Source organism: Tripterygium wilfordii, chromosome 22 (assembly GCF_013401445.1).
Source record: "Tripterygium wilfordii isolate XIE 37 chromosome 22, ASM1340144v1, whole genome shotgun sequence".
Taxonomy (NCBI): domain Eukaryota; kingdom Viridiplantae; phylum Streptophyta; class Magnoliopsida; order Celastrales; family Celastraceae; genus Tripterygium; species Tripterygium wilfordii.
The window spans coordinates 10,527,123-10,553,930 of record NC_052253.1 but is presented as its reverse complement, the minus strand read 5'-3'; the positions used below and the strand labels follow the sequence as shown (position 1 = coordinate 10,553,930).

The 26,808-nt window shown below is 36.8% G+C and overlaps 4 protein-coding genes across 4 annotated transcripts; 1 reads left to right on the top strand and 3 right to left on the bottom strand.

Moving 5' to 3' along the window:
• Positions 1 to 853: 853 nt before the first annotated feature.
• Positions 854 to 4,672, bottom strand: LOC119992314 (ubiquitin-conjugating enzyme E2 7). The gene is made up of 6 exons (XM_038839030.1): positions 4,511 to 4,672; positions 4,303 to 4,405; positions 3,089 to 3,186; positions 2,889 to 2,989; positions 2,475 to 2,552; positions 854 to 1,240 (listed from the first exon to the last, which is right to left on the bottom strand). Exons 1-6 carry the CDS (start codon positions 4,551 to 4,553, stop codon positions 1,163 to 1,165), a joined length of 501 nt encoding a protein of 166 aa, XP_038694958.1. The 5' UTR covers positions 4,554 to 4,672; the 3' UTR covers positions 854 to 1,162.
• Positions 4,673 to 8,760: 4,088 nt separating this feature from the next.
• Positions 8,761 to 9,649, bottom strand: LOC119991950 (osmotin-like protein). Its single transcript, XM_038838513.1, has one exon. It carries the CDS (start codon positions 9,616 to 9,618, stop codon positions 8,878 to 8,880), a length of 741 nt encoding a protein of 246 aa, XP_038694441.1. The 5' UTR covers positions 9,619 to 9,649; the 3' UTR covers positions 8,761 to 8,877.
• Positions 9,650 to 15,538: 5,889 nt separating this feature from the next.
• On the bottom strand, positions 15,539 to 21,380 carry LOC119990399 (inner membrane protein PPF-1, chloroplastic-like). Its single transcript, XM_038836289.1, has 11 exons — positions 20,980 to 21,380; positions 20,597 to 20,707; positions 20,300 to 20,374; positions 20,105 to 20,165; positions 19,504 to 19,577; positions 19,284 to 19,388; positions 18,157 to 18,264; positions 17,973 to 18,076; positions 17,325 to 17,474; positions 17,113 to 17,236; positions 15,539 to 16,084 (listed from the first exon to the last, which is right to left on the bottom strand). The coding sequence occupies exons 1-11, from the start codon at positions 21,283 to 21,285 to the stop codon at positions 15,977 to 15,979; spliced, it is 1,326 nt and encodes a 441-aa protein (XP_038692217.1). The 5' UTR covers positions 21,286 to 21,380; the 3' UTR covers positions 15,539 to 15,976.
• Positions 21,381 to 21,803: 423 nt separating this feature from the next.
• LOC119990582 (heat shock cognate 70 kDa protein 2) lies at positions 21,804 to 24,830 on the top strand. The gene is made up of 2 exons (XM_038836565.1): positions 21,804 to 22,122; positions 22,821 to 24,830. The coding sequence occupies exons 1-2, from the start codon at positions 21,909 to 21,911 to the stop codon at positions 24,554 to 24,556; spliced, it is 1,950 nt and encodes a 649-aa protein (XP_038692493.1). The 5' UTR covers positions 21,804 to 21,908; the 3' UTR covers positions 24,557 to 24,830.
• The last annotated feature ends 1,978 nt before the right edge of the window (positions 24,831 to 26,808 follow it).

Here is a 26,808-nt window from a genome sequence, read left to right as displayed (position 1 = left end):
GGAACTATGGATTATCAGATTTACTCATTTATAGCATCTGTTTTATATGGAATATTTGTTTTTTTTTTTTGAAAATTCACTTTTGTTGTATATACCATTTTGACTGAATGAAGTACTGTATCTGTATGTCTATTTTGCAAACTCAAGTATAGGGTAATAAACAAAAAGTCAGGTGTACCCATCACTTGACTCATCAATCAATTTACAATGTCGGTTGACAACCATTACCCGACTCAAAAAATTGGGTAAGATAATGAGTTTGTATTTAACTCAAAGTCGATTAGTTGGGTCAGTTAGATTATTAGCCAATAATCAACCAGCCCGACCCATGATAAACCCTACCTGCTATTAAAGTATACGAAATCACAAATTACATATGAAGTACTTTTATAGGGAGGGAGGGGCTGCAACTTCAAATGCTAAAATTGACTACAATTCTGTCAACTCCTCCTAAAATCAGGTTAAATTATAATATAAAATGTTATGAGTGGATTTTTATTTTTTATTTTTTAAATACCAGAATCAAACATTGAACACATGTATACCTAACTCAATCAATTATCAACCGAATATACCTAACTCAACCGATTATCAACCGAACCACCTCTCGTTAGTATGAGTGGAATTGTTAGTATCGTCTCTTTTTCTCTTTTCATTAGAATCTTTTGCTCTTTTCATCGTTCTGAACGCTGTAGCCTCTCTAGTGCTGTTTCTGTATTGAACTATGAAGAACTGAGCATTTTGTGTTTTCTTCTAATTATGAATAAGAATTTAGTTAATTCAAGGAAAGAATATATTTATAAAAAAAAAGAAGCAAAAACCAAATTGGACTTTTAAGACGACAGACAGTTGGTACCTGAAGTAGAACAGTATTATCAGTTAAAAGAACAAAAAACAGAAGCAAAAGCCAAATAACGAATGATCTAAACGAAGACAAAAGGAGACAGAGGACTTGACAAAGCAAAGCTTTTTGCGTACAGAATTGTCCCAAGTTTACAATTACCGGATAGCGCAGAAATGATGGGATAGAGGCAAAAGAGATGGGTGTGAGAGTTTCCAATGGCATTCTACATATTACCCAGTGAACCAGTTCCCTCTCACACAGTAAATTAAGGACATTGCTCTCTTCAGGCATTTAGCTAAGCAAAGCACAGGCAGCTGATCACAACATCTCCTGCGACTTCCTCACGCATCGGCTGACCTTCTTCTTGAAATCATCCCTCCTCTCTCTCCATTCCTTCTGCAATAAGACATCAATAAACCAATATGTTATATAAAACCCGAAGCACCAATATTAACATTGCTACAGCAAGAAACATAGATTAGATAAAAAAGATCATGCCAAATATACCTTCACATGCATCATCTAGTTCAATCATCACTAAAGTAAAATGAAAAAATCACTAAAATTTACCCAACTTTCCCTAACCAGATGACAATAGTTCCAAGTGTTCAATGAAACTAATCAGCAAGTTTCCTGGGCGCTCTACAATTCGTGCTAACAGAATTATATCAAAAAGACATCATTAAGGAAATACAATAGGACCATTTACAGGAAAAGACAGATTCTTCATGCACAAACTTGCTGCATACGAGTGAGTAGGTTCATCCTTTTTTTTTTTTCTGCTATAGCGGAGATTCACTTATATAGTTCCTGCAAATTCAGAGCTATAAATTGTTCTACCTTCTAGGTGATGCAAAATTTAATTTTCCTCCTTTTATCACTTTCTTTTTGTGATAAGTCATGTATTATTTTGCATGAGAAGGGATTCGAACCTGGGAACTAGCCTTGGTTCTTCCTTTAATCACTTAAAGAGTTCAGAGGGCATGCGACACTAATTTTAACTCCTCAAATACGACAATGCTTTTTAAGTAGAGAAATTAACATCTCTATCCCCTGCAACCATGCCATACACCAGCCTTATCCCCCTTTCAATATCGTTCAATCCCTTTTTTTCTCTTCAATTAAAGAGTCAAAGACAAGGTCCTCTGGGATTTCATGATCATTTGAAAGGAAAAAGGAAACACAACGGTAGTAATGATAATCTCCAAATCCTGCTCCTTAAGCTTTGAGTCCTCTCTCAAGCCAATAATAATAATATATTAAAAAGAAGCTGAGTTGTCCCAAAAAAAACTGACATTTTATGAATGATATGACATCACATCCTTGCAGACTTCACTTGACCAATAAGAAACATGTGCCTATCAGCAAATCTAAGGAACCAATCCAATCTGCTCAATGTTACCATACTGCAATATTTATTTGCAAACAAAAGAAGAAATAGAAAGGAAGGGAACAAGCCTATTTGTTGCACAATTATCACATTGAGACTTTTGACTTGCATAACTACTTCTAGGGAGTGGACATAAAATTAGCAAAATCTTTCCGTGTCGGAAGTGAAAATACTCATCATAAAAGAACCCAAAGTAGACAAGAAAGAAAGATATGGAATCAATAGAGCCGTGATACTTACTGCAGCCTCAACATTTGCAGGGGATTCATCATTTGGACTGGAAAGCATCGATATGATACTCAAAACAATACTTTCAACCTGTCATATACAATTCACAATTTGTAAGTGGCTAAGTGCATTATGCAAGAAATTTTTCTCAGCTAGAATAGGCAAATTTAGTTTGAGCAGAAGTTCAATTTTAGCAGGTACAGGTAGAAGAATGTCATATCATGGCAGCAAAAGTAGAAGATGCACCAGGAAAGCATAATATTGGTGCACAGGAAGCTCCAGAATTACTAGAAAAAGATGAATTGCAGCAAGAAAACGAAGCTACCGGGCTAACTGATTTTGCTGAAGTAGAATTTATAGAAAAAATCAATTAGGCACAAATAAAGGCACCAAGTAGAGGCAATAGATTGGCATTTTAACACATACCGTGTGGACAGGCGTCCATCTCTCGCTTGCAAGCTCATATCCATTAGGATCATCACCAGGAGGATGAAGAATTGATATGCAAACACGACCATCAGAGTAAACTGTAATTCGTACATTAAAAAATTCATTAACATATATGATGAGCAGTGACCAATGATAGGTAAAGATATCAGAAATTATACAAGAGACTACAAACTAACCATTAGGATGCCAGATCTCTGAAGTAAACTTCACCGTTGGTGGACTATTTGGGTAATTGGACGGGAAGCTCATGATGGCATTGAAGAATCCACCCTCGCTGAAATTAGAATATTTCCAGTAAAGAACATAAAAATGCAGCATACCATTACTTGAAGCATTTACCATATTGCAAGTTCCAAGTTAGGGACGTAGCTAATAGAGATCATATGACAGAGTAATACAGAAAGAAATACATGAGGTCATAGAGACAACATAATCCCTCCAATGAATGATTCAAGACAACATAAGCCGTATAATGAATGATTCTAAGTTTTACAAAAGAGGAATGATGATTTGATGGCAATCAAGAAAGATTCGGACAACCAAAATGACTTGAGAATAATACATAGCTAAGTTAGCAGAAATCCTACAAAACCACACTAGTAGAAAACCAAGGCCAAAGTGACAAACCGATTCCTGAATACATTAGACTCCAAACATTAACATTGCAGCAATGCAGGGATCCCCGGTACATTAAGTCTATATGATACTTAATCCATAAACATAACAATACATAGAGACTATAATCACAGTAATAAAATAGACAAAATTACGCAGAAACAATTTGAAATAAGCAATGCCAAACTCATCCAGTAAGAAAAGAAAAACCACCAGTAGACAAGTGATGCAGAAAAAATGGCATTCCATGGCTAACTAGGAAGAGACTTTTAAACGCTCATTTCATAAGGACTAAGGAGTGTGCATATAAAAGCCATAGATAAAAGCAGTACACATGTCCTGAAGCAGACTTGTACTCTGATACTTGTGTGACGCTATCACCAATTCATTTCCCTCTCCCAACTACCAGCACCTCAACATAAATACTCAATCCATTTTGAAACCCCATATGCCTGATGGACACAAAAATGGAATTCAAAACCTGAAATTTAAGCACAGACCACTGTCAACGGTTCAAAGAACCTCATATCATTCAGCTAGCCTCAAATTCATTATAATTAATGAAATTTTAAACAAAAATTTAACGCCTAAAGTATTCATGAAACCAAAATCTCAACTATTGACTCAACCCTCGATATTCAATCACCTAAAGATACACAAAATACATCACACAAAACATAACTGACACAGAATTTGAATACAAAGACACAAAATTTATCCCAAAAATGTTAATCGAATGAAACTCTGAGGGGAAAATTGAAAAGTTCAAACATACTAAAGAGTATCGGGCGGCCCAATAATTGTAACGCTCCATTCAAATATATTAATCTCATCGACCAATCCAGCCGAGAATCCATCAACCGGATTCTTACAAAGATCTGCACCCAAAAAACCCGATCCATCAAAACCCGATCGAAAACACCCAGGACACATCATTTAATTAAAACAACAAAACGCGACGAAAAAAATCGATCGTCGATTACCTTTAAGCTGTTTTTGAAGGAGGAGGCTAGCCTGTGACGCCATAAATAGATATGGGACTCAGAGAGAGAGAGAGAGAGTTATAGGGGTAGAAGAAACAGCGAGCTTTGATAAAGCTCTTGCGAGATTGCGCAAGGGAGGAAACAGAAGGATTGAAAGTCGACACTTATTTACTTTTATAGATAGGAAACCACCATGGGAGCACATGCGAAGCTATAATCTTATACGAATATGGTTTATTGGAGCCGGATTGAACACAAATCAAAACACGACACGTCATCGATTTGGTCATCCTGGTTGGAACCAAAAAAAGAAGATTCTAGTACTTTCTTCAGTACAGTGAATTTACCGTTTTCATTTGGTATCATTAGAAGGTCGTCCACGTCAGATGAAGAGAAAGCAAGAGGACCTTGTCCACGTCAGCCTGTGCTATTATTGGCATTAAATAAATAAATGACTTTAGGTGCATGGGATTAGTTTTATTTACGCGAAGTACAAGTTCCCTTGCATATTAAATGAAACAAATGATAAGGCTGGCAATGCAAAAGGCTATTACAATTGAAACTTTCAAAGGGGTCTAGGCCTTGGAAATCCTGAACATAAGAAGTTAGGCAGAGCTAGGCTCAGCCCATTATTATTAGGTTAAAAGGGCTGAAAAATAATGACTCAATTGGTGGAAGATACACTTAAGCATAGATAGAAGGCATGCTTCGCTGCATCTCCGTTCTTCTCTGGTTTCAGATCGGCGCCTACAAACTACAAAGTCGAGGTTCTTCACTTCTTCTTCCTCTAGTGCCCTATTAAGTTTGTGGGCCTTTACAAGACCTCAGCTTTTGGGTATCAACATGCTTCACAAATTGGACTTACTTTTTCTAGTTGACATGTCTTTTTTATCTTGGCCCAAGTTTATACATAAAATATTATTTTATTTAGTCTTGTCTCTTGTCCTTCAAGCATTTCAAAATATGTGGTTCACATAATTTTGAATGAATCAAAACTAATTTCTCTTCTTTCACCATCTTCTTGATCTTCCGCTCTTCTTCTTTTAATTCTTCTAAAACAATAACAAGATTTTGTACACTCAAAAAGTATAATAGTTCTAGAATAAAATAAGATGTGTAATGTTGTAAATAGTCTTAAAAAAATTCTGGGGACACCGGACCCCCGCCTAATTTTCTCAGCTGGATCAAAAATACATGTTTTAGTAGTAGTCCCCTGGCATCAAATCCTGGCTCTGCCCTTGCCTAAATTCCACCCAAACCTAGATATATGTAGAACTCAGATCAATCACACCGATCTAAAGAGTGACTTTCGATGAATTTTATGTTCTTAGGGTCATGAGAAAAAAACAAAAGAAAACGGAAAAATAAAAGTGAAAAACCATCACATGAGCCAGAAGTAATTCGGATCAGGACCATTTCCTCGTTGTGAAATGGTTTCTATATTAGAATCGTAGGGCATCCTTGCTCCCACTGCGTTAAGCACGTCTCTAGGCAAAAGATAATCCAACCATCTTTCAAGTTCCTGATCCACTTCAGAAACCGTTTGCCAACTTGCATTATCCATAAGGGTAATGCTATTGAGACTCCCATTTTTACTATTTAAACCCTCTAATGAAAAGACACAATAGGGGTTCTACCGAGACAGATGGTTAGGTCTAATACACTTTTTTTTCAGCACAGACTGAAGTGAAAAAAACCTCGTCTTCTCTTTCCGTCCTTTACTCCTCTCCATCTCTCACAACGCCTTCTTCTCTCTCCACACCCACAAACACCAGCAATCTCACTCCATCATCTCTTTGTCCCATGATTTTCGCCTCACATAATCTCAGATAATCTTCCTCTTCTTGTCATTAAAAACCTCGATGTCAAGCTCCTTGTACAAAATAAACTCCAGAGTCTCATTCTATACCAAATCGAGTCACGAAGTCGGCGACGATGTAGAGGCTGGAGCTCTCCTGGCCATCCTTGTACAGGAAGAAGATCTTGAGAAAAAGAAGTGTTGGATCTGAGTGTGAAAAGGGAACTGAGGAGGATGTGTGGCTGGAGCTCCCCTGGCCGTCCTTGTACAAGAAGAAGATCTTGAGAAAATGAAGTGTTTGAATACTTGAATCTGAGAATGAAAAGGGAACTGAGGAGGAAGAATACATTTTTTTCATTATAATTTCTAATGAAAATTTTAAAGTGGTGTTATTTTTCTCACGAAACACCTTAGCCACCGCAAAGCAAAACACCTTCAGGAGTGTTGGATCTAGAAGGAAGAAAAGTGTAACTTTAATCTATAATGGAAATTTTTTTTTTAAAAAAAGTTTAACTAGGAAAAAAATCTTGTGAGAATTGTGTGATCTTGAGAGTGAGAAAGAGGAAGAATCTCGCAAGGCAATCTTGGGAAAGTGAGATGGAGAGGTAGAGAATGGAATGGAGAGAATAAAATAAAGTGAGAGAGAGGAATGGAGAGAGAAACAGCTAAGTGAAGTCCTTTTTTTAAGTCAGCTGATAGTTGTCACATCATGATGTGATAAGGGGATGAAAGCAGAAAAAAGGGGATGAAAATAGTAAGGTCGTATCCATAATGGCTGCAGCGCATCCTCTCTACATTGTCTGCAATCATACACATAATTTAGAATCGAGGAGCTAAACACAGTAAGAAGTTCGTTAAAGCAAGATTTTATGTGGAAAAGAAAGAGAAGGAAAAATTGAACCAGAGGGAGGGCCTATCACCTGCATACACCGAAATCCTGGTGGTGTAAAATACAACCCTAAAATATTAGAAATCTAAGATCAAACAACTATACCTGAAGCTTAGAAAAAATACATTAAGGGTACACTAACAAATTTGGGATAGTGTATTTATAAAAACATATATCTTTTTAATTGATGTCGTGGTGTATTTAATACATGGTGCTGATCAACGAGAGGTGACTCGGTTGACAATCGATTGGGTTAAACATATGTGTGTCCAATCTTCGATTCCAATGAGAAATATATTTGTCAGAGGTATTTAAAAAAAAACATGGTGTTGTATTATTTAACAAAAATAAATGTGTATTTAACCGTCCTCTAAAAAATAACATCACCTCATCTCTTGAGAATATAATAACAATCTCATTTGAATAATAAAAGAATCCTATAAAAAATGCATTTATCAATAAATGACGGTGTGGATGAATAAAAATCTCACACTTATTCAGCATGACAGATGATGAAGCAAGAGGGAAGATCTACGAAGAAGTTTACTCGATTTAATCTAGGACGATTCAAATTCAAAAGGATTCAAACCAAATAAAAATCAAGCCAAATCATTATGTTGCAATTCAAATTTCAACGAAGATATTAAATCAAATATGGGATAAGAAAATCTCAACAGTCACACTCCACAATAATTATAAAAGGAGCATTAGACCTGTGAACGATGTATGCACAAAGATTCACTAATGATTACTCTTTGATTCCCTCTTTGAAGAATTTTGATTTGAGCATCGGAATGTTCCTGGGTCACGTCCGTTCTTGTTGTTGTAGGTATCAATGTTCGCCATCCACATTACTCCTTAGGATCAAATGCCGACGTGTCAGGTTGTGCTGAAAATCACATCGACAAGTGGAAAAGGTACTGGTAGAAGCAATAGCACCAGAGTAGCATGCTCTTTTTCTCAGTTACACTAGTTGTATAGAAGCCCAGGCACATGAATGACGAAGATGATTCTGCATACATTAGCATCTTTATGATAACAACTCTAATTTAGTTTGAGCAACATAGCATGCTCTTTTTCTCGTTACGAGCCCAGCTTCTCCAGGCTCGAACTCGACCCCTTTCACTGAACAGGCTTTAAAATAGGCCCGAGCTCGGCCCTTTTATACTATAACAAGCCGCCCTAGAGTCACTTGCGGACAGCCCAGCCCACTTTCATCCCTAGAGGGGAGTGCCAAACTGCCAATAGCCACACGGTCCACACTCGAAGTCCATATCTGACAAATAACGAGATGAAATGGAGGAGGCCCAATCCACTGATTACTGTTTATCTTCATATATTATATATAGCTTTTTTGAAAGGAAAAAAAAAGAATTTTTGGTACATTTTAAAGCTGGCAGCTTATCTTGAAGATAATATTGAATATTGAAACGTTAAAGTTGGAGGCATTATAATAAAACAAATATATGTTTATCATTTCACTCATCCACACAATTAAACATAAATCCTTATTTTACATTCTTACCTTTACATTAGATCTTTATGTGAGAATTCCTCAATACACCGTTTCAAACACTTAACAAATTTTAATTTTTTTCACTTCCCCAACACTATCAATAATTTAAAGAAAAGAAGACAAACATACTACACACTTTCTGGTTTACTAAAGGGACAAACTGTCTAGTTACAGAATATGACCTTAAGCTCACGTGGAGAGGAACATTCATGCATAAGAGATGGAGTATCGTAGGCATAAGTAAACGTGGCAGGACAAGCACGCTTGAAGAACTCCGAGAAGCTTGAACCCCTACACGTCTCTGGGCTATTGTAATTATTCCTGCAACAGAACTCGTCCGTGTTAAACGCCTCGCATGCGCTCTTACACGCCACCACCGCCCCCTGACCAGACGGTGACCGAACCTTCAACTCGTCAGGACACGTGTCAAGCAAATTAGCCTTGCAGCCCACAACAGGACAAACGCCCTTTCCTTCGTGTGGAGTCACAGTCATGGGGATGTTAAAACCGTCCACCAGGCTAACACCGTACGAGGAAAGGTCCGTGTCGCCGTGGTGGAGAGTGAACTGAACGAGAGTTGCTGGGGGGACCCCACCGAGGCCGTTGCACTCGAGGCGGTTGCCACAATCACCTGTGGCGCAGGAGAAGTGGTCATCGGCATAGTTACAACATGTACGGGCCCAGATCCGGCCCGTCCAATACTGGGTCGGGGCGGGGAAGGAGCGGTGGGTCAGGCTGGAGAGAGCGAACCCTCCATTTTCAATAACCGGGTGGCCCGCGTTGGGTTGGATTGCTGGCCAAACCGTGTAGGGGCAGTTATTGACTAGTGTGAGCATGAGCGAAGCGTGACCGAGTGGCCACAGAGCTAGGAGAGTGAAAGCGAGAAGCAGAGAAGGAGAAGCCATTTGTTGGAGCAGAGAGAGAATCCATTGGTTCTATTAATAGGACTTGAGCTTGCGGGGCTTTTGCTTCTTAGAAATACCAAAATACCCTTTAATAATATGTGGACAGGGCCAAAGTAATGAAATATTTCATGTAAATGCGGGGTTTTTGTGTCATTGTTTAAACCCCCATCCTTCAAGCAACACCAAAGCAATTATAATATTTCAAAAATGTACATAATCAAAATAAAGTTTAGTGCCAAATCAGTCATTTCTGCATAAAAAAAGAAAAAGGACATGGTGGTGCTTCGTAAAGTTCTTTTTGATAAAGAAGAAAGACCAAAGGCTCTTTATATAATTGCAATTGCTTTGGCTTAAAATTCCTGGATGGAAATTGGAACTTATCCAGTATAGTAGGACATTAGGAGCATCATTCAGGTCGAAAAGTTATTCAAATGAAATTGGGATAGGTTGTTATTGGGCAAAAGAGTATTTTTCATCTCTCAATTATTGGTCGGGTTTCATTTTCGTCCCTTAACTTTTTTTTACCCTTTTTCGTCCCCCAACTATTAAAAAGTACCATATTTATCGCTCGAATAAATCCGACCATTGAAAAATCCTACGTGGCATCATATTGTTCGTCAGATCAGGTTTTTCCCAACCTCAATCTCACTTAAAAAGACAAAAATGATACTTTTCAATAGTTGAGGGACGCAAATGGGAGAAAAAAAGTTTAGAGATAAAAATGAAACTCGTCCCTTGAGGGACGAAAAGTATCTTTTTGTGGTTGTTATTGTAAAATAACACTCTACTCTTCTCTTATTGAATTGGAGAGATGTTCGGTGTTGAAAAATACTGGACTCAATTAGTGAACACTACTTAATTGTCGAATTGATCTGACGGTTAAGTAAACAAATTTTTTTTATTTGATTGGACTGTCCCTTTCTTTTTCCCATCTCTCACCTTTATCTTCTTTCTTCCTCAAATCTTCTAGTCAAATCTGAGAAATGCAGGATTGAAGGCTCTCAAGTGACATTTGCAGCTTTGGCAAATGAGACCGGTAGTCCATTGGCAGATAGAGCATGTCCAATGGATACTTGATAACACATTTTTAAGTGTTGAAAAGTGAATTTTATGGAAAATTTAGAGTGCTAAAGTTCTACAATGGAAGAAAATGAACACTTGAAAACACATTTTCTTGATAATGACACTTGAAATATAGGTTGTTGTTAAAAATGACACTTGAAATATGAAGTATGTATATAGTTGATGAATAGTGAAGAGATGATGAAAAGGAAGAAAGAGATGATAAAAAGGAAAAGAGATGTGATGAAAAAGAAGATAGATGATGAAAAGTAAGAAAGAGATGATAAAAAGTAAGAGAGAGAAAATAAACAAGATGAGTATGAAGTGTTATGAATAGTATATATTGTGGGATCCACTCATCCAATTAAGTTATGCCACGTAGGAGAGAGTAGAAGAGAGAGAATGATTTTGAAGTGTTTGATATAATTTTTAACACTGGAGTTGCTCTAAGAATGCACATTTACGAAGGGAAAATTGTTTCTTATTTGGACAACCTTTTCCGATGGTTTCGAGTCCTATATATGTCACTCCTTGGCATGATGTGTAACAGTGAAATACTTCAATTTCCGCAACCCCTAACCATTAACTACTATCTAGACACCCCTCTCTGTCACATTTGACATGCCTTACAACCTTGTCATAGAAACAAAAATGGCGAAAGACGCATCAGAATTTTAGATTGGTGCAAGAAGATTTGAGGAAGAAAAAGATAGGTTAGAGATGGAGGAAGAGAAGGAAATAGCAAAGATAACATGAGATAAAAAAAAATTAAAAAAAAAAGTTATTTTCTTGCCATCAGATTAATCAGACGGCTAGGAGTGTCAACAAGAGGAAACCATGACACTACACTTCCCTCCAATCCTTCTCATTTTTGAGGTATAAAATAGAAATTTTTAAAAATCTCTAAAAAAAAATACAAAGTATGTAAGAATTTGATCGGTGGATCATGTATTCAACTATAGGTTTCTTTAAGAAAAAAGTATGTTCCATATTTTGTATCTAATAACTTAGAATCAAACAGGTTTTTCAAGCATTTTCTTTAATTAATTAGATTTTTATTCAAATAAAATAGAAAATTGGCTTCAAAATCATTAATATTTATGATTTATTATTTTTTGCAAATTTTAAAAATTTATTGATATAAAAAATGAGGAAGATGAGGGGATTCTATTTTTTTTTTTACAATAACAACCTACCCTAATCTATTCAAATGGTGGCATTACTTACCTTGAGACCCTCGAGATAGTCAATCATGAAAATGGATTCAGAGGAAGACCAGTGCACTCCAACCGATGCACCAAAAAATTTTAAAAAAACATAAATGTATAGTATTTAACATGAAGAATCTAATGATACAATTTTTGTTCGGGACAAAAATCAAATTCAACATGAAAAAAGCACATCAATTATAGATCGTCGAATATAAACTCAAAAATTTCGATTTGCTATTTTTTTTTTGTTTTGAAAAAAAATATTGTTGAATTTGACATATTAAATACTTTTAAAAAATTATCTATCAAAATGGAGCACCGATTGGAGTACTAGTTCTAAGTGCACTCGTCTTACCCCTCAATTCCATGATAAACACATTAGGGCAGAGGATAAACATGATAACATTATTTGTACCCCATTTTTTATAAATATACCCCATTAATCCTTTAAAAACACACTAAAATAAATGTATATAATAAAAAACAAGATGTAAATAATGTTCATCATAAACAGACACAGTCACATGAGGCTCTTTTTAGTCTCATACGAGTCGGGAGAGGCTCCAAATTTATGCTATCCCCTGTCGTACCTAAATCCTAATCACTCTTAAAAAGTCATTGCCATGCCAACATTTCTATGGCCATTGGTTGACGTGGAGGCAATAGCTTCTGAGAGGGGATCCGACATTTATTTTTTTAAAAAAATTTTCAAATGTGGGGCCCAAGAATCGGCCTTTTACTTTTTTAACAAAAAGTAATATGGGGCCCCAATTTTTATTACTTAACTTTTTTATTAATTTTTTTAAGAAAACAAACATGGACCCCACTTTATATTTAATAAAATAATTAGTTTAGGTAACAATTTTTATTAGTTTTACTTAAAAATATAATTTATATTATTATTCCCACTTGTATCATATTATAATATTTTATTAATGTAAATATTATAATATAAAACTATTAAATTTAATAATAAATATTTTATTAATTTAAAAAATGTTTAATAATTGATGCTTAAAATTAATTTTAATAAAAATTATATTTATTAGATTAAATTTAATATAAAAATCATAAAATCTAATATTATAATATTTAATTCAACAATTTTTCTGTTAACGTCAGTTTTTAATCCGCTAAACACCTCATAGCATATTCCACAGCTTTAAACTCAACTTTCCAATCGGGTGACAATAGTCTCTCGCATTTTGTTTGGCTTTTCTTTTACGTGCTTTGGTTGGTTTCTTGTCCATTTTGGTTTTAAAGCAGCTAAAGTTGCAGATAAAATGTGGATATCTTCTTGAGTGGATAAAATCTTATGACTTTTTGCTTGAATTGACTACTGTCTCTCGGTTATGACATTTATGGTTCAATATTGAGTGCCCGTTTGGCCTACACTTTTGAGGGATAATATGTTGTAGTGACACAATTTTGAGACAATAAATTGTCTTGATCTACCAAATAATAATTTTAGGGTGTAAAAATCAAGGTAATTTTAGAACCATAATATGGTCCTTTCAAAATGATCCATAAATGGACAATTCTTAAACGGCTATTTTCGGGTGCATATTCCTAGATAATTTTGAACCATATTATTGTCTTCCCAAAATTATCCCATTTTAAACAATTTTGAGATCATTTTCTGGCAACATTATCGAAATACCCTAGTTTTTTAATGTTAAATTGAAAACACCCTTACATTTAGGATTTCGTGTTTGATTTCTCAGGAACAAGTTTCCTTCTTGGGAATTTTGGTTATGGCGTCGAACTTGGAAGAGGAGTTGGAGTATGACAGTGATCCGACGATGCAAAGCGTTCACTAGTCATCGTCAACCATGACCGTCGATGGCCTTCTTCGAGATGCTACGGTTCGATTCCCTCATCGGAGTCTACCCTTCTTGACACCCAAATCACTCTCATTGATACTTGTACTGAAGGAAAAACGTGGATGAGGTCAAGATGGCCCGTGCACTGAATGGCTAGGTTTATTCATTTGATTCCAGCCCCTTGCAGGTTCTGGACAAGGTGGAGGGTTCAATAAATGGGTTTGGAGATGGTGTGAAGGTGGTGGCTGGAGGCAGTGATTATACAAATAAATGTATATTATTTTAAATATTAAGCTTCACATTAAGAAACATATCTGCCTTTTATTTTAATTTATTAAAATGTTTTTATAAATATTATAAATTGTTTCAAATTTATTTTATTATTTATTTTAATATGGTACAACTCAAATGCACAATATCACTACACGTAATTTTCACAACAATTTTAACAATATATATGATATCAATAAAAATACAACCAAACACCTATCAACATTTTAACAACCATATATGCTATAATTTTTTACCAACATAAATTGTGTATAATATATGTTATTGTCAAAATTCTTTATCAAACGGAAATATGATAAACTATAGCGTTATTTAGATGCTAATAATACGCATATAAACATAGTAAGGTTATTATAATTAGAATTTTCAAATCCGGCTGCTTCACTTTACGAATTAGAATCCATCCATCCAGAGGTCTGTTTCTGTTGTTTGACTCCATTCACCGAAGGTCGCAAAGTGTAGTAGTAGTAGTAGTATTGCGGAGGAAAGAGAACGTAAAATTAGACAAATACTCGATCCAGTTGAACAAGGGAGGAATGATATCCTTCCGGGCCTAGAAATTTCAAATCAAATGACAAAGTTGAACACTATAACAGAGCTCTTCATCATCTACAACTACAAGGCGGAGACAATCTACCACGATGGAACATTTTCATTGTGCAGCTCAACAAAATAAATGCCATTGCTTTTGCCCATGGGCTTCTGGAACCACAAAGTGAACCAGATCAATTAGGACTGGGTTAGGGGAGCAGACCAATCAATACCGCAAAAGCCCAGGCTGAGACTTCCGGTAGTAATCAAATAATGAAAATACCATTTCATAAGTCATATCTACTTGAAATTTTGGTATGGTTTTTCATATGTTAAGAATCCTATATTGAAAAAATTTGGGAGTTCTATTCAATATATAAGTAGTGCCCAACCCTCAAACACTTGAGGACCCACATGGATCTTTGACCCAATATGGGACAATATCTCAAGTGTTGATTGGGCCGCCAAACCTTTCCCTTTTACCTATTCTTCAAATTATAACATAGTATGAGAACATTTATTCAATCCTCAAGACCTCCACTTCCACCCGATGACATTTGAGTCACATGTGGATCTTTCGGATATGAACCACCCACAAGGTGAGGGGTACCACATAATGAATCCTAACCCGTCTAATCCACTTGTTGGGCCTCATATGAACCCATTCAACTTATAAATGTGTGAGTTCCATTCAACTTATAAATGGTGTATAACCCTCAAACACTCGAGGGCCCTTTTAGAGACAAAACCCACAATACCTCGAGTTGGTTGGACCCAACATTTCTCTTCTACTCATTCTTCAAATTATAACAACATATAACTTCAACTTATAAGTGGTGCCCAACTCTCAAACACTTGAGGATCCTTTTAGGGACAAAACCCACATGGATCTTTGATCTAATGTGAGACAATACCTCAAGTGTTGGTTGGAAAACCTAATGCTCCCATTCCCCAATTACTCGTAACTACTTCAATTTGAAAAATACCATTCGCTCAACAGTCAAGACAAATTGATGATGAAATACATGAACCTCAATAATCTAATGTGCAGAAAATTCCCATCCATGCAGCACTACAGAAATTTACAACAATAAAATAATAATAATAAGCCGTAATCTTCTTCAGGTTAAGACCAGCAACTGCTTCTAATGAAAGAAACCGAATTACACATATTTAACCAAGTCACAATTTCAACTATTGATTCCTTATCACAAGGTATTCAATCAGTTGACGTGACATGATAACCACATGTATCTCAGGTTACTTCTTCCTTGTAACCTGTATTGGCCGATAGGCGGCTAGTCACCCAGATTTTCCTCATTATTTATAATGGAAGAGCCAGCATAAAAATGGCTCTATATATTAACAATAATTAATTAATTTTTCTGAGATTTACAGAACTCACCTTAAATTAAAAACAATATCAGTAAACATTCCTTGTTATACAGCACGTTTCCGCTTTGTTCGCTTGCTTCTCTTTGGCCGAGAAACATTGGGAACCTGCTTGCTTGTATTAGAAGCATACGCCTCTTCTAGAACCTCCTCATCCTGTTACGAACTTGAAATTAGTACCCAGCTTAAGTTTAATATCCTTATATTAGAAACAGAAATTGAGAACAGCTTCAGCACAAGGCAAGTCGAACTCTTCTCACACCATCATTAATAGTGTATGATCAGCGATGCAGCCAATCTGTAATGCACCAAGTCTGTAGTTTTTATAAAGATATATCAATTCTAATATTTGGACTAACTTGCAACAACTAGCAGTAATCCAAACTATAAGAGGTTGGCAGCATGTATTCTTCATAAGAACACATGCCTACTCCAATTTTCTAGGTCAAGCCACCATGGAATTAGAGCCCGTCGGCTTTGCTTATACTGCAGAAAATAATTACCGCGTAGAGAATCTCTAATGCAGCACATGCTTGTGCAAGTGCTCATGCAGGAGCAATAATAAACACACGCATACATCATGTTTGTTCCATTTCACCTAGACAAAAAACTAAATTAAATAATTACACCTCAAGTAACCATATCAAACTTTGAGAACCAGACCAATCTACTGCCACCAAAAACTTAAGGGTAATTCAGGTCATAATCATGCTGTGGCAGCTCAACTTAATGCTGTAGCAGCTCCACTTAAATTGTCAAAGATGATTGGGTTCATTTCATGTTATTAAGTTCTCTTTCGCATTGTTTTGGGTATGGCATCTATAAAGATGCATCAATTTAAAGGGAAAAGAATATATGGTCATTTTTGGGACTGCACAAGCATGCAACAAGCAAGGAAAGTCTAAACCTCCCAACATATTGTTGCACAAAAGCTGTCAATGCCCGATGGGATCCAGCCCATAGAGCCCACACATGCAACTAATATCCTCTTTGACGGCATCAAGTTGATATCTCAAGTTCATGTCATATATGATGGCAATCAGGCAGTGGGGTTGGCAGGTCCTGCCACAATCCTGAGTAGCTTACCCGTGTACAGTGTGGTGAGCAGAATTTCCTTCATTTATCATAGAGTGAACTCCATAAGCAAAAATTCATAGGCCAATCAAATATATTTTGGAATTTACCTTGTCCTTATCTTCATCTGAGTCCACACCAGAATCAGATACAGAATCCAGGGCTTGAATCTCTTCCGCTGGCAATGCCTTGCTCAAATTTTTTCTCTTCTCCTCGTCTTTTAACTGTCTGAATCTGTTGATTGCCAATTTTGGACAGTAACTTTTGATTCTTTCAAAAAATAAAGAAATTAAAAAAATACAAGAGCAAATAGGATACTAGCCTGTCTCCAGACAGTACTGGCTGAGAAGCTGATCTTTTTGCACGTCCTGCAGTGATGATGCCACTCGCGTTCTCATTAACAACAGGCGTAGCACCCCCTAATTTGCGTAACCATACTTGTTGAGCTGTGCTTAGGACATTGTTTGTAAACCTAAAGACCAAGCACTAAGCTTCATAAGTCAATTAATAGAAACAAACAAGTATTCAAGGTCCAACAAAAGAAGTAGACAAGGATAAAGCTTCACATCTCCAGGTAAAAGCCTCACAATTAAAATGGCGATAAGAAAAATTTTAAAACACTTTCAGTTCGCAAAGAATTTATGCTGATGTCACAGAAAAAAAGTGAGAAAACAAAAGCAGGAAGTGCATCTCACGCTTAATGATATGTAATACTTCAAATAATAGCTCAGCATAAGTGCACTAACTTGCCATAAAAAACTCAATGATAACAAAAACACATGCACACAATAATGACAGCCATAGAAAAAGTACAACTACTACTAGTTCTGAAAAATATTCTTTGCCGAGAGAATAGCATCAGTGAGGACAGAAAATATAGATGAGAGACTATAACCGAGTTGCTATGTCATATAAGTAATAGCAGCGCCAATATAAATGGTTAAGGCCAAATTGCCAATGAGAGACTGACCAGTATATTGACAATCCTGATGGAACAGACAAGGAAAAGTAACCAATCATCAGAGGTAGGAACTTCAAAACCAGAAGCGAGTTCTTCTGAGCCGGATCATCTGTCTGCCAAAACGAAATGAATAAGGGCTTCAGATTGCTATAAATGGAAAAATAAGAAATGGTCGGTGAAGATTCTTTCTTACCTGTGGAGGCTTCATCAGCTCCATTGAAACATACTGAGAAACAACAAGGAGGACAGGTAAAACAAGGTACGCAATAGTGTCGTGCCAACCCAATGGTGGATGTCCATCCTACATGATTCATTATATAGCAGGTTACTCAATTAAGAAAGATAAGGAAAATTTTGAGGATATTACATGGACTAGCTTGTGAAAGAAAACGACCACTGAAAGACTCATTAGGAGACTGCACTACAGCTAGAGCAGGTATACCTTATCTCCCACTGTCCATGTGTTTAAGGTTTATATTGCAGCAGATTTCATATACTTTCATCTGCTTTCTTATGACAAACCCCATATTTAGGATCAGCAGGCAGCAAGATTACAACGACAACGGCTCAATTGCATATAATAGAGACCAATACATGTGGCCAGCTTGTGCTGGATGTCCCAGGAGAAGCAATTAAGAAATTTCTACAAACAAAAAAGCATAAGCAATGACGACTAGAAAAACCCAAGCCCATGGACTCTCACTTAGCAGAAAGGAATTACCCTCACAACCCCCAAGGATATGACTCCCCGTTACTGCTAAAAGACTTTGGAAGTTCTATCATTTTTGTTCCTCGATGAATTTTACCTTCAAACAAACTAGAGTAGAAGAACCTCAAGACGAATGTACTGCATCCATCTAAAATAAACCAGAAGAAGAAAAATGACATGGAGAGATGTCCCAAGGTAACTTTTGTTGTCAAAATAGAGAGAGCTGCCTTAACAAAAAGCCCACTAGTAAGAAATCTGTAATCTAAATTCTTAAAGGTGGCTAGCCCTAAGGAACAAATACAATGTTCAGTAGCCTAGTGTTTCCTCTCTCCTAGTGCATAACAGGCGACAACCACCCTTCTTTTACTGACTAATGTCCATACTTCTAACACGTTCGGTATTGGGCTATGATCAACTTGAAGAAAAGGACAGAAAACTAGATCTGCTGAAAACTACAAGTAATCTAAACTCCAAAGATTTGTACTTCTAGAATAGCTCCATTGAATAAGAGAAAATTCACAGTAACACTTGTATGCTTTTAATAAAGGAAGCAGAAAAGCCTAATATTAGTTTTATTATTTTATATAGCTGATGAACACAAATTTTATTACCACAAATGGAATAAGCCAAGAAATGCCAGATCCACTTTGTCGAGCAGCAATAGTGGTAGGCCCACCCAAGGACGGGATCCAAAAGAAACCTTCTGTCAACAATCCCTTCAAACAAAATTTCACAATTTTCAGCAACAGTCCATTTATTTATGCCTAAAAGAAAGAAAAGCTAGGATAAGATTATTCATCGAAATCACTCAAAAGATAGTGAGATAGTTACCTCGTTTGCTACATTGGAAAGAGCTTGATATAGACCTATCCAGACTGGTATTGTAGCCAAGGTTGGTAAACAACCTACAGAAGAAAAGAATGAGACACTCAAAAGTGTTTTTTTGGGGGCAAGAAGGAGGATTTGAAAATATCTGCACGATGACCTTGTGAGTCAGAATAGGAAAACCAATAAATCAGGGTAAGGGTAGAGGTGACAACAGCAGGAAAAAAAATGCCGATAGAAATGCCTTAATGAATATTAAATGACACAAGAACCATGTTATCCTGGATTTAAGAAACTCCCTGTGTTAGCAAACTTCTTCTTGTTTTTACAGTTATTAATAACTGCTAGTTAAAGTTAAACAGAAACAAACATAAAGTTAGTGATATTGATTTCCTGAACAAAAAGGCCAATTAATGGATGCCACACAGAAACAACAAAATATTGCAAGGTTTTCTTCCCAAACAAAGACAACCATTACTTTATCAATTCAATGCAGTCATCCAACAACAAGGAAAGAAGAAAATAAAACTTTGGACCAATATGGCAAAAAGGATAATTTGAAAGAATTTAGTAAGATGCAGTATATTAAGTGATCATCAAAAGACACCTGCCAATGGATTCACCCCGGCCTGCCTATATAAGCGTGATGTCTCGAGTTGTATTTTTTCCTGGAAAGGAGACCATAGGATTAGGGGGGGGGGAGTACCACATTCTTTTTTTCAATTCAGATTATTAAAGAATAAAAGGAATATCTTCTCAAGCCCATTCCCATAATTTGATATAATATGAGAATACAGCAAACCTGATTGCCTGCGTATCTTTGTTGAATGGCTTTGATCTTTGGTTGAAGATTTTGCATAGCCATTGTGGATTCCACCTGCAAAAGAACAGATGTGGTTTACTAATAACAATTCTGCCATCAAGGGAAGGGGATGAAATTGGATATGCATGAACTATGACTCGATGGAATATAATCAATGCAAGATACATAAGCAGTGATGAAAATCAACATTGAATAAATGGTCTTACTTAAACGGAGAATAGACAGTACGTAATAAAATACTTTGATGTGTTCATGAAAGTAGCAGCATCTAGTTACCTGCTGCTTCGTCAAAGGATACGTGGCAGCCTTAACAATAACTGTAAGTAAAATAATAGCAAACCCATATGCATATGGCAGATGAACAGCACTCAATCCATCCTTCAGCACCTGATACAAGCACCAAGACATTACATCAGCAAGCAGTCATAAGTCATAACCTATAAACATATGTATCAGCGTGAGGAGCCTTTCTCCCGAATAATTAGGAAGTTTAAGATTACTATTAACCAGAACTCGACAATCTTCAATCACAAAATAGCAACAAAATTTTTCCGACGAAATTATCATAATCAATGCAATTTAAAGCTCCAATTCAATATCTAAATAGATACACATAGCTGAATAACACCAAGCAAGTGAGTCAGTACAGTGACTATTACCTTGAGCACGACTTCCATTCCATCCGAGATAAATCCGAACCAACCACCATTCTTCTGCGGCGCGGCAGCATCGGCGGCAGAATCCACAGCGACCGCCGCATCTGCTAGTGTGTAGAGAAGCCCCTCGGCTTTTCTAACAACAACGTTGAAATCAATCGACGAGACCATGGAATGGATTGGAGGTATCTCATGGAAGCTGAGTTTAACTCTGGTGGAGACAAGTCTACGGTGAGGGAGACCATGGCGAGAGATGGACGGCAGTGGCGTGCCGATGAACGACGGAGACGAAATTAGGGTTTTCGCCATGGAATTCAATAGAAGAAGATAAAAGGGAGTGGGAGCTCAAGTCCTCATGAGAGGTGGAGAAGCAATGACGAGAAATGGAGGAATATTTGAATTATCCATATTTTTGTGCGGCAGGCAAAATCAATAACCGGGGATTTCAAAGCGCGGTCTTTTGGTGATTAGCCAATGGGCGTGTCCCACGTAGATAAACGAAAGAAAAATCAATATAATTCCACGTGGACGCCACGCTGTAAAATCAGCCAATCAGGCTTTGCTCAACATTTCCTTCTGTAACGGCAGAGATCTTTTAGCACGCGGCCGACGTGCTTCCATCTAAAAACAGATTAGTGTAGAAATCTCTGGAACAAACTAGAGAGAGCCCTTGACCCAATGAGAGAGCGGGAGAGAATATTCAACACCACATCGCTTATGCAAGCAATTTTCAACCGTCCAATATTCTCATCCAACGGTTCACACCACGATGGGAAGGTTCCAGAAATCAGAAGCTTTTTCTTTAAAAACCAATCAGTTCTTTTTCTTCTTCACTAGAAACACAGTGAAAGCTATCATCCAGTCTGCGATTTTCTCTTTGATCGTTGTTCTTTCATTCTCTACGTAATCTGTGTTCGGAATTTGATTTGACTATGGCTGGCAAAGGAGAAGGTCCTGCAATTGGAATCGATCTTGGTACGACCTACTCATGTGTTGGTGTCTGGCAACATGACCGGGTGGAGATCATAGCCAATGACCAAGGTAATCGAACGACGCCATCTTATGTGGCCTTCACCGACACTGAGAGGCTGATCGGAGATGCAGCTAAGAACCAGGTCGCCATGAACCCCATCAACACTGTTTTCGGTAAGTATTAGATTCCTATCCTGCTTAGGGTCGCAGCTTTTGCTTTTAGTTTTACGGTTTTCTTATCTGTCTCCTGTTTGGTTGCTGGTAGAATAGAAGAAATAGTTGAATCGGTTAATAGCAGATAGTTCTCGAAAGCAGCTGTGTTATATGATAGATTGATAGCTTTGTGTAGGCTCTGTTATTTGGTTTGGTCAATTTGACGGTGTTTCATTAGGTTTTTTGGTTGCGTTATATTAGCCGGGATTGTTTGAAATCGTTACTACTGTGCGTCATCAATTATTGGGGGAAATTGTTAAAATTATGTTTTGTGGTGAGAGAATTTGAGTAAAGCATGCGTACACAAATTGTTGGCTGGAGAATGTAGGGAATTTGGCTTTAATGAACTTGATGTGAGACTGAATTCAGTTTAAGATAATAAATCTAAAGTTGTATTTTGGCTTGAGTTCTTAATTCGCATTCAAATCTTGCATGGTTACCTAATTATAATTCGTCCTGCTGGAATCGTGAATCGTGATATGATGTATGTAATGAGTTCTTGATTCGCACTCAAATCTTGCATGGTTTACCAAATCCTAAATCGTCATGCTGAAATCGTGAATCGTGATATGACGTTGTTGATTACATTGAAAATGAATTTGTTAATACTCATGCGTTGGTAACATCCTAATGGATTTGTAAATTTGTTTGTTTTACAGATGCCAAGCGTTTGATTGGTAGAAGATTCAGTGATGCCTCTGTTCAAGCCGACATGAAATTGTGGCCTTTCAAGGTCATCCCTGGGCCCGGTGATAAGCCAATGATTGTGGTTAATTACAAGGGGGAAGAGAAGCAATTTTCTGCTGAGGAAATCTCGTCGATGGTTCTTGTAAAGATGAAGGAGATTGCTGAAGCTTACCTTGGCACCACCATCAAGAATGCTGTTGTTACCGTACCTGCATATTTCAATGACTCCCAGCGCCAAGCCACCAAGGATGCCGGTGTCATTTCTGGCTTAAATGTGATGCGTATCATCAATGAACCAACTGCTGCTGCAATTGCTTATGGGCTTGACAAGAAAGCCAGCAGCACTGGTGAGAAGAATGTGCTTATCTTTGACCTGGGTGGTGGCACTTTTGATGTTTCACTTCTTACCATTGAAGAGGGTATCTTCGAAGTGAAGGCTACAGCTGGTGATACCCACTTGGGTGGTGAAGATTTTGACAATAGGATGGTGAACCACTTTGTCCAGGAGTTCAAGAGAAAGAACAAGAAGGACATTAGTGGAAATCCAAGAGCTTTGAGGAGGTTGAGGACAGCTTGCGAGAGAGCTAAGAGGACTCTGTCGTCAACTGCTCAGACTACAATTGAGATTGATTCTTTGTATGAGGGTATTGATTTCTACTCAACCATTACCCGAGCCAGATTTGAGGAACTTAATATGGATTTGTTCAGAAAGTGTATGGAGCCTGTGGAAAAGTGTTTGAGGGATGCAAAGATGGACAAGAGTAGTGTTCATGATGTGGTTCTTGTTGGTGGGTCGACTAGGATCCCAAAGGTTCAGCAATTGTTGCAGGACTTCTTTAATGGGAAGGAGCTCTGCAAAAGCATAAACCCTGATGAGGCTGTGGCTTATGGTGCTGCTGTCCAGGCTGCAATCTTGAGTGGTGAGGGTAATGAGAAGGTGCAAGACCTCTTGTTGCTGGATGTCACACCTCTCTCTCTTGGCCTGGAGACTGCCGGCGGAGTTATGACTGTTTTGATTCCGAGGAACACAACCATTCCAACTAAGAAGGAGCAGGTGTTCTCCACCTATTCTGATAACCAGCCTGGTGTGTTGATCCAAGTATTCGAAGGGGAAAGAACCAGAACCCGTGACAATAACTTACTTGGCAAGTTTGAACTCTCTGGAATTCCTCCTGCTCCTAGGGGAGTCCCACAGATTACTGTCTGCTTTGACATTGATGCTAATGGCATCTTGAATGTTTCTGCTGAAGACAAGACCACCGGCCAGAAGAATAAGATTACAATTACCAACGACAAGGGCAGGCTTTCAAAGGAAGAGATCGAGAAGATGGTACAGGAAGCTGAGAAGTACAAGGCTGAGGATGAGGAACACAAGAAGAAGGTGGAGGCTAAGAATGCATTGGAGAACTATGCTTACAACATGCGGAACACAATTAAGGATGAGAAGATCAACTCCAAGCTTCCTGCCGCTGATAAGAAGAAAATTGAAGATGCAATTGATGAGGCTATCCAATGGCTGGATGGAAACCAATTGGCTGAAGCTGATGAGTTCGAAGACAAGATGAAGGAACTGGAAGGTATCTGCAACCCAATTATTGCCAAGATGTACCAGGGTGCTGGTGGTGATATGGGTGGAGCCATGGATGAGGATGGACCTTCTGCTGGTGCTGGAAGCGGTGCAGGACCTAAGATTGAGGAAGTGGATTAAGCTTTTTGAGAGCTACTTGGGATTTGAAGTGCTTTCTTTCTAGTTTGAAGTTTTAATTTCCTATTAAAAAAGCTGTTTTGTCGAGCGATCTGGCTCTTGAACTAGTAGACTATGTTCTGTTGTCTAAGGTTTGATTGAAGAACAAAGTTCCTTAATTTTCCCTGCTTTTCAATGTTTTTTTTTGTTTTTATTTTTGTGGAAGCATATATGCATGGATATGCTCAAGCTCAAGCCTTGCAGCTTCATCCAAGGTCTAATCAGGCGATTCATGACATGATCAAATGTATTTTTGTGGAAGCATATATGCATGGAAGAATGAATGTAGAGAATGAAGACCGAAGTACTGGCTGTACTGCCTGTTTAAATATAATTATATTTTAATAAAAATTATAAATTAATTATATTTATGCATTTATAATTATTATAACAGTAGATTTAATATTGAAATAAAATAATTAAAATTTAAAAATACAAATAAAATATACTTAACATTAATTTTATTAGCAAATTTTATTTATTAAACCAAATGTAAGGTTAATAAAAAAAAATTATTATAAAATCATTATATCTAATAAAATAATTATGCTTAAAATAAATTTTAATAAAAATTATATTTATTATATTAAATTTAATATAAAAATTATAAAATCTAATATTATAATACTTTAATTCAACATCATTTCCGCTAACATCAATTTTTAGTTCATCAAACACCTCACAACATATTCCATAACCTTAAGCTCAATTCTTTTTTACTACATTTTCACTAGCATTGAATATCAATATTTCTGCTCTACCAATTAGAGCCGTAGTATAAGATTTGAGCACCATTTAGCCTCCTTTGTTTTCAGTACGTGTCCTGTCTTGTGGCCAGAGGACAGAGCCGTAGTATAAGATTTGAGCACCATTTAGCCTCCTTTGTTTTCAGTCCGTGTCCTGTCTTGTGAATTCCATAGCCAGAAGAGAGTAATTGGGCTTGGCAGATTAGCATGTTTTGGTTAATGGTTATATTCTTGGATTGGACAAAGATAAAGATTGGTGCACTGGTTGGTAACTCAGACGACTTGTGCCCAAAAGGGGTTTGTGCCCAAAGTCCATAGCAAAAACTTGGGGCGTTAGATCAGCAAGTACTGCATTGCTTCAACGAATTGTTCTGCTGTCTAAAACTTTCAAAATCATCGAGAGACAGTAAACTATTGCACATTCGAGTCTTATTGAAAAGGAAACAAATTTATATGGAGGTAATTAAAAGTATATATAGATATCTCATTAATGATATCCCATATGTAATCTAATTGTAGGTATGAAGATGACTAGCCATCAATATTATCAATCTTGGGTGCAAAATTGCAATGTATAGCTTGCTCTTTGGATCCACATAGAGGCGGAGTCAACAATTTATGATGGGGTAGGCCAATACATTTTAATTTGTTTGAAAAAGAATTAGCGAGAATTCAGAGGCAATGCTCTCGAAAATTTAGGACTATTTTACAATAATATAATTTATTGAAATGATATTATTGATGAACATTTATCTTAATGTTTGGTTTCATAAAATAACCCAAAAGGTTAATATAAATACATATTAAAATTGATTGATGAAAACTAATAAAGACAATGTAAGACGAAATGATATATAAATGTATAACTACAAAAAATAAATATTATTATGTATTATTCATTATTATTAGGTAATAAGTAAAAGAAAACTTTTCAAACATCATAGGCTAAATATACAAACATATATACACTTACTAGAAAATACACATAAAAGACTTATATACACATGAAAATATATATACAAACACATACACATATATATATTTATAAAAATTTGAGGGCTACAACTTAGTGTAGCCTGAACTCCCTTACCCTCCGCCCCTGGATCCACATATACCTAACATTTTTGCATCAGATGAACTCAACATCTACCACTTATTACATCCTGTCGGTTTGGTGGGCATTTTTTTTGGGGCAGGCCCGCTTTCCCAGTGCTCCCCACCAAACATTTAAAAAAACTAGTGTCACCCTTTCCAAAACGGAGCGGTAATGCCAAAAAAAAGCTCCAATAACACTGACTGCAGCATTTCGCGTGAAACCCACACCAAAAAGTTGAAGCATCGTTTTTAGAATGTAAATGACGTGGGTCCCACGCTCAAAAATTAAAGTTTTATTAATTACTATATTTAAAAAAAATTATTTTGTAATTTAAAATTTTCTACATTAATTATTTATATATAAAAATTTTAATA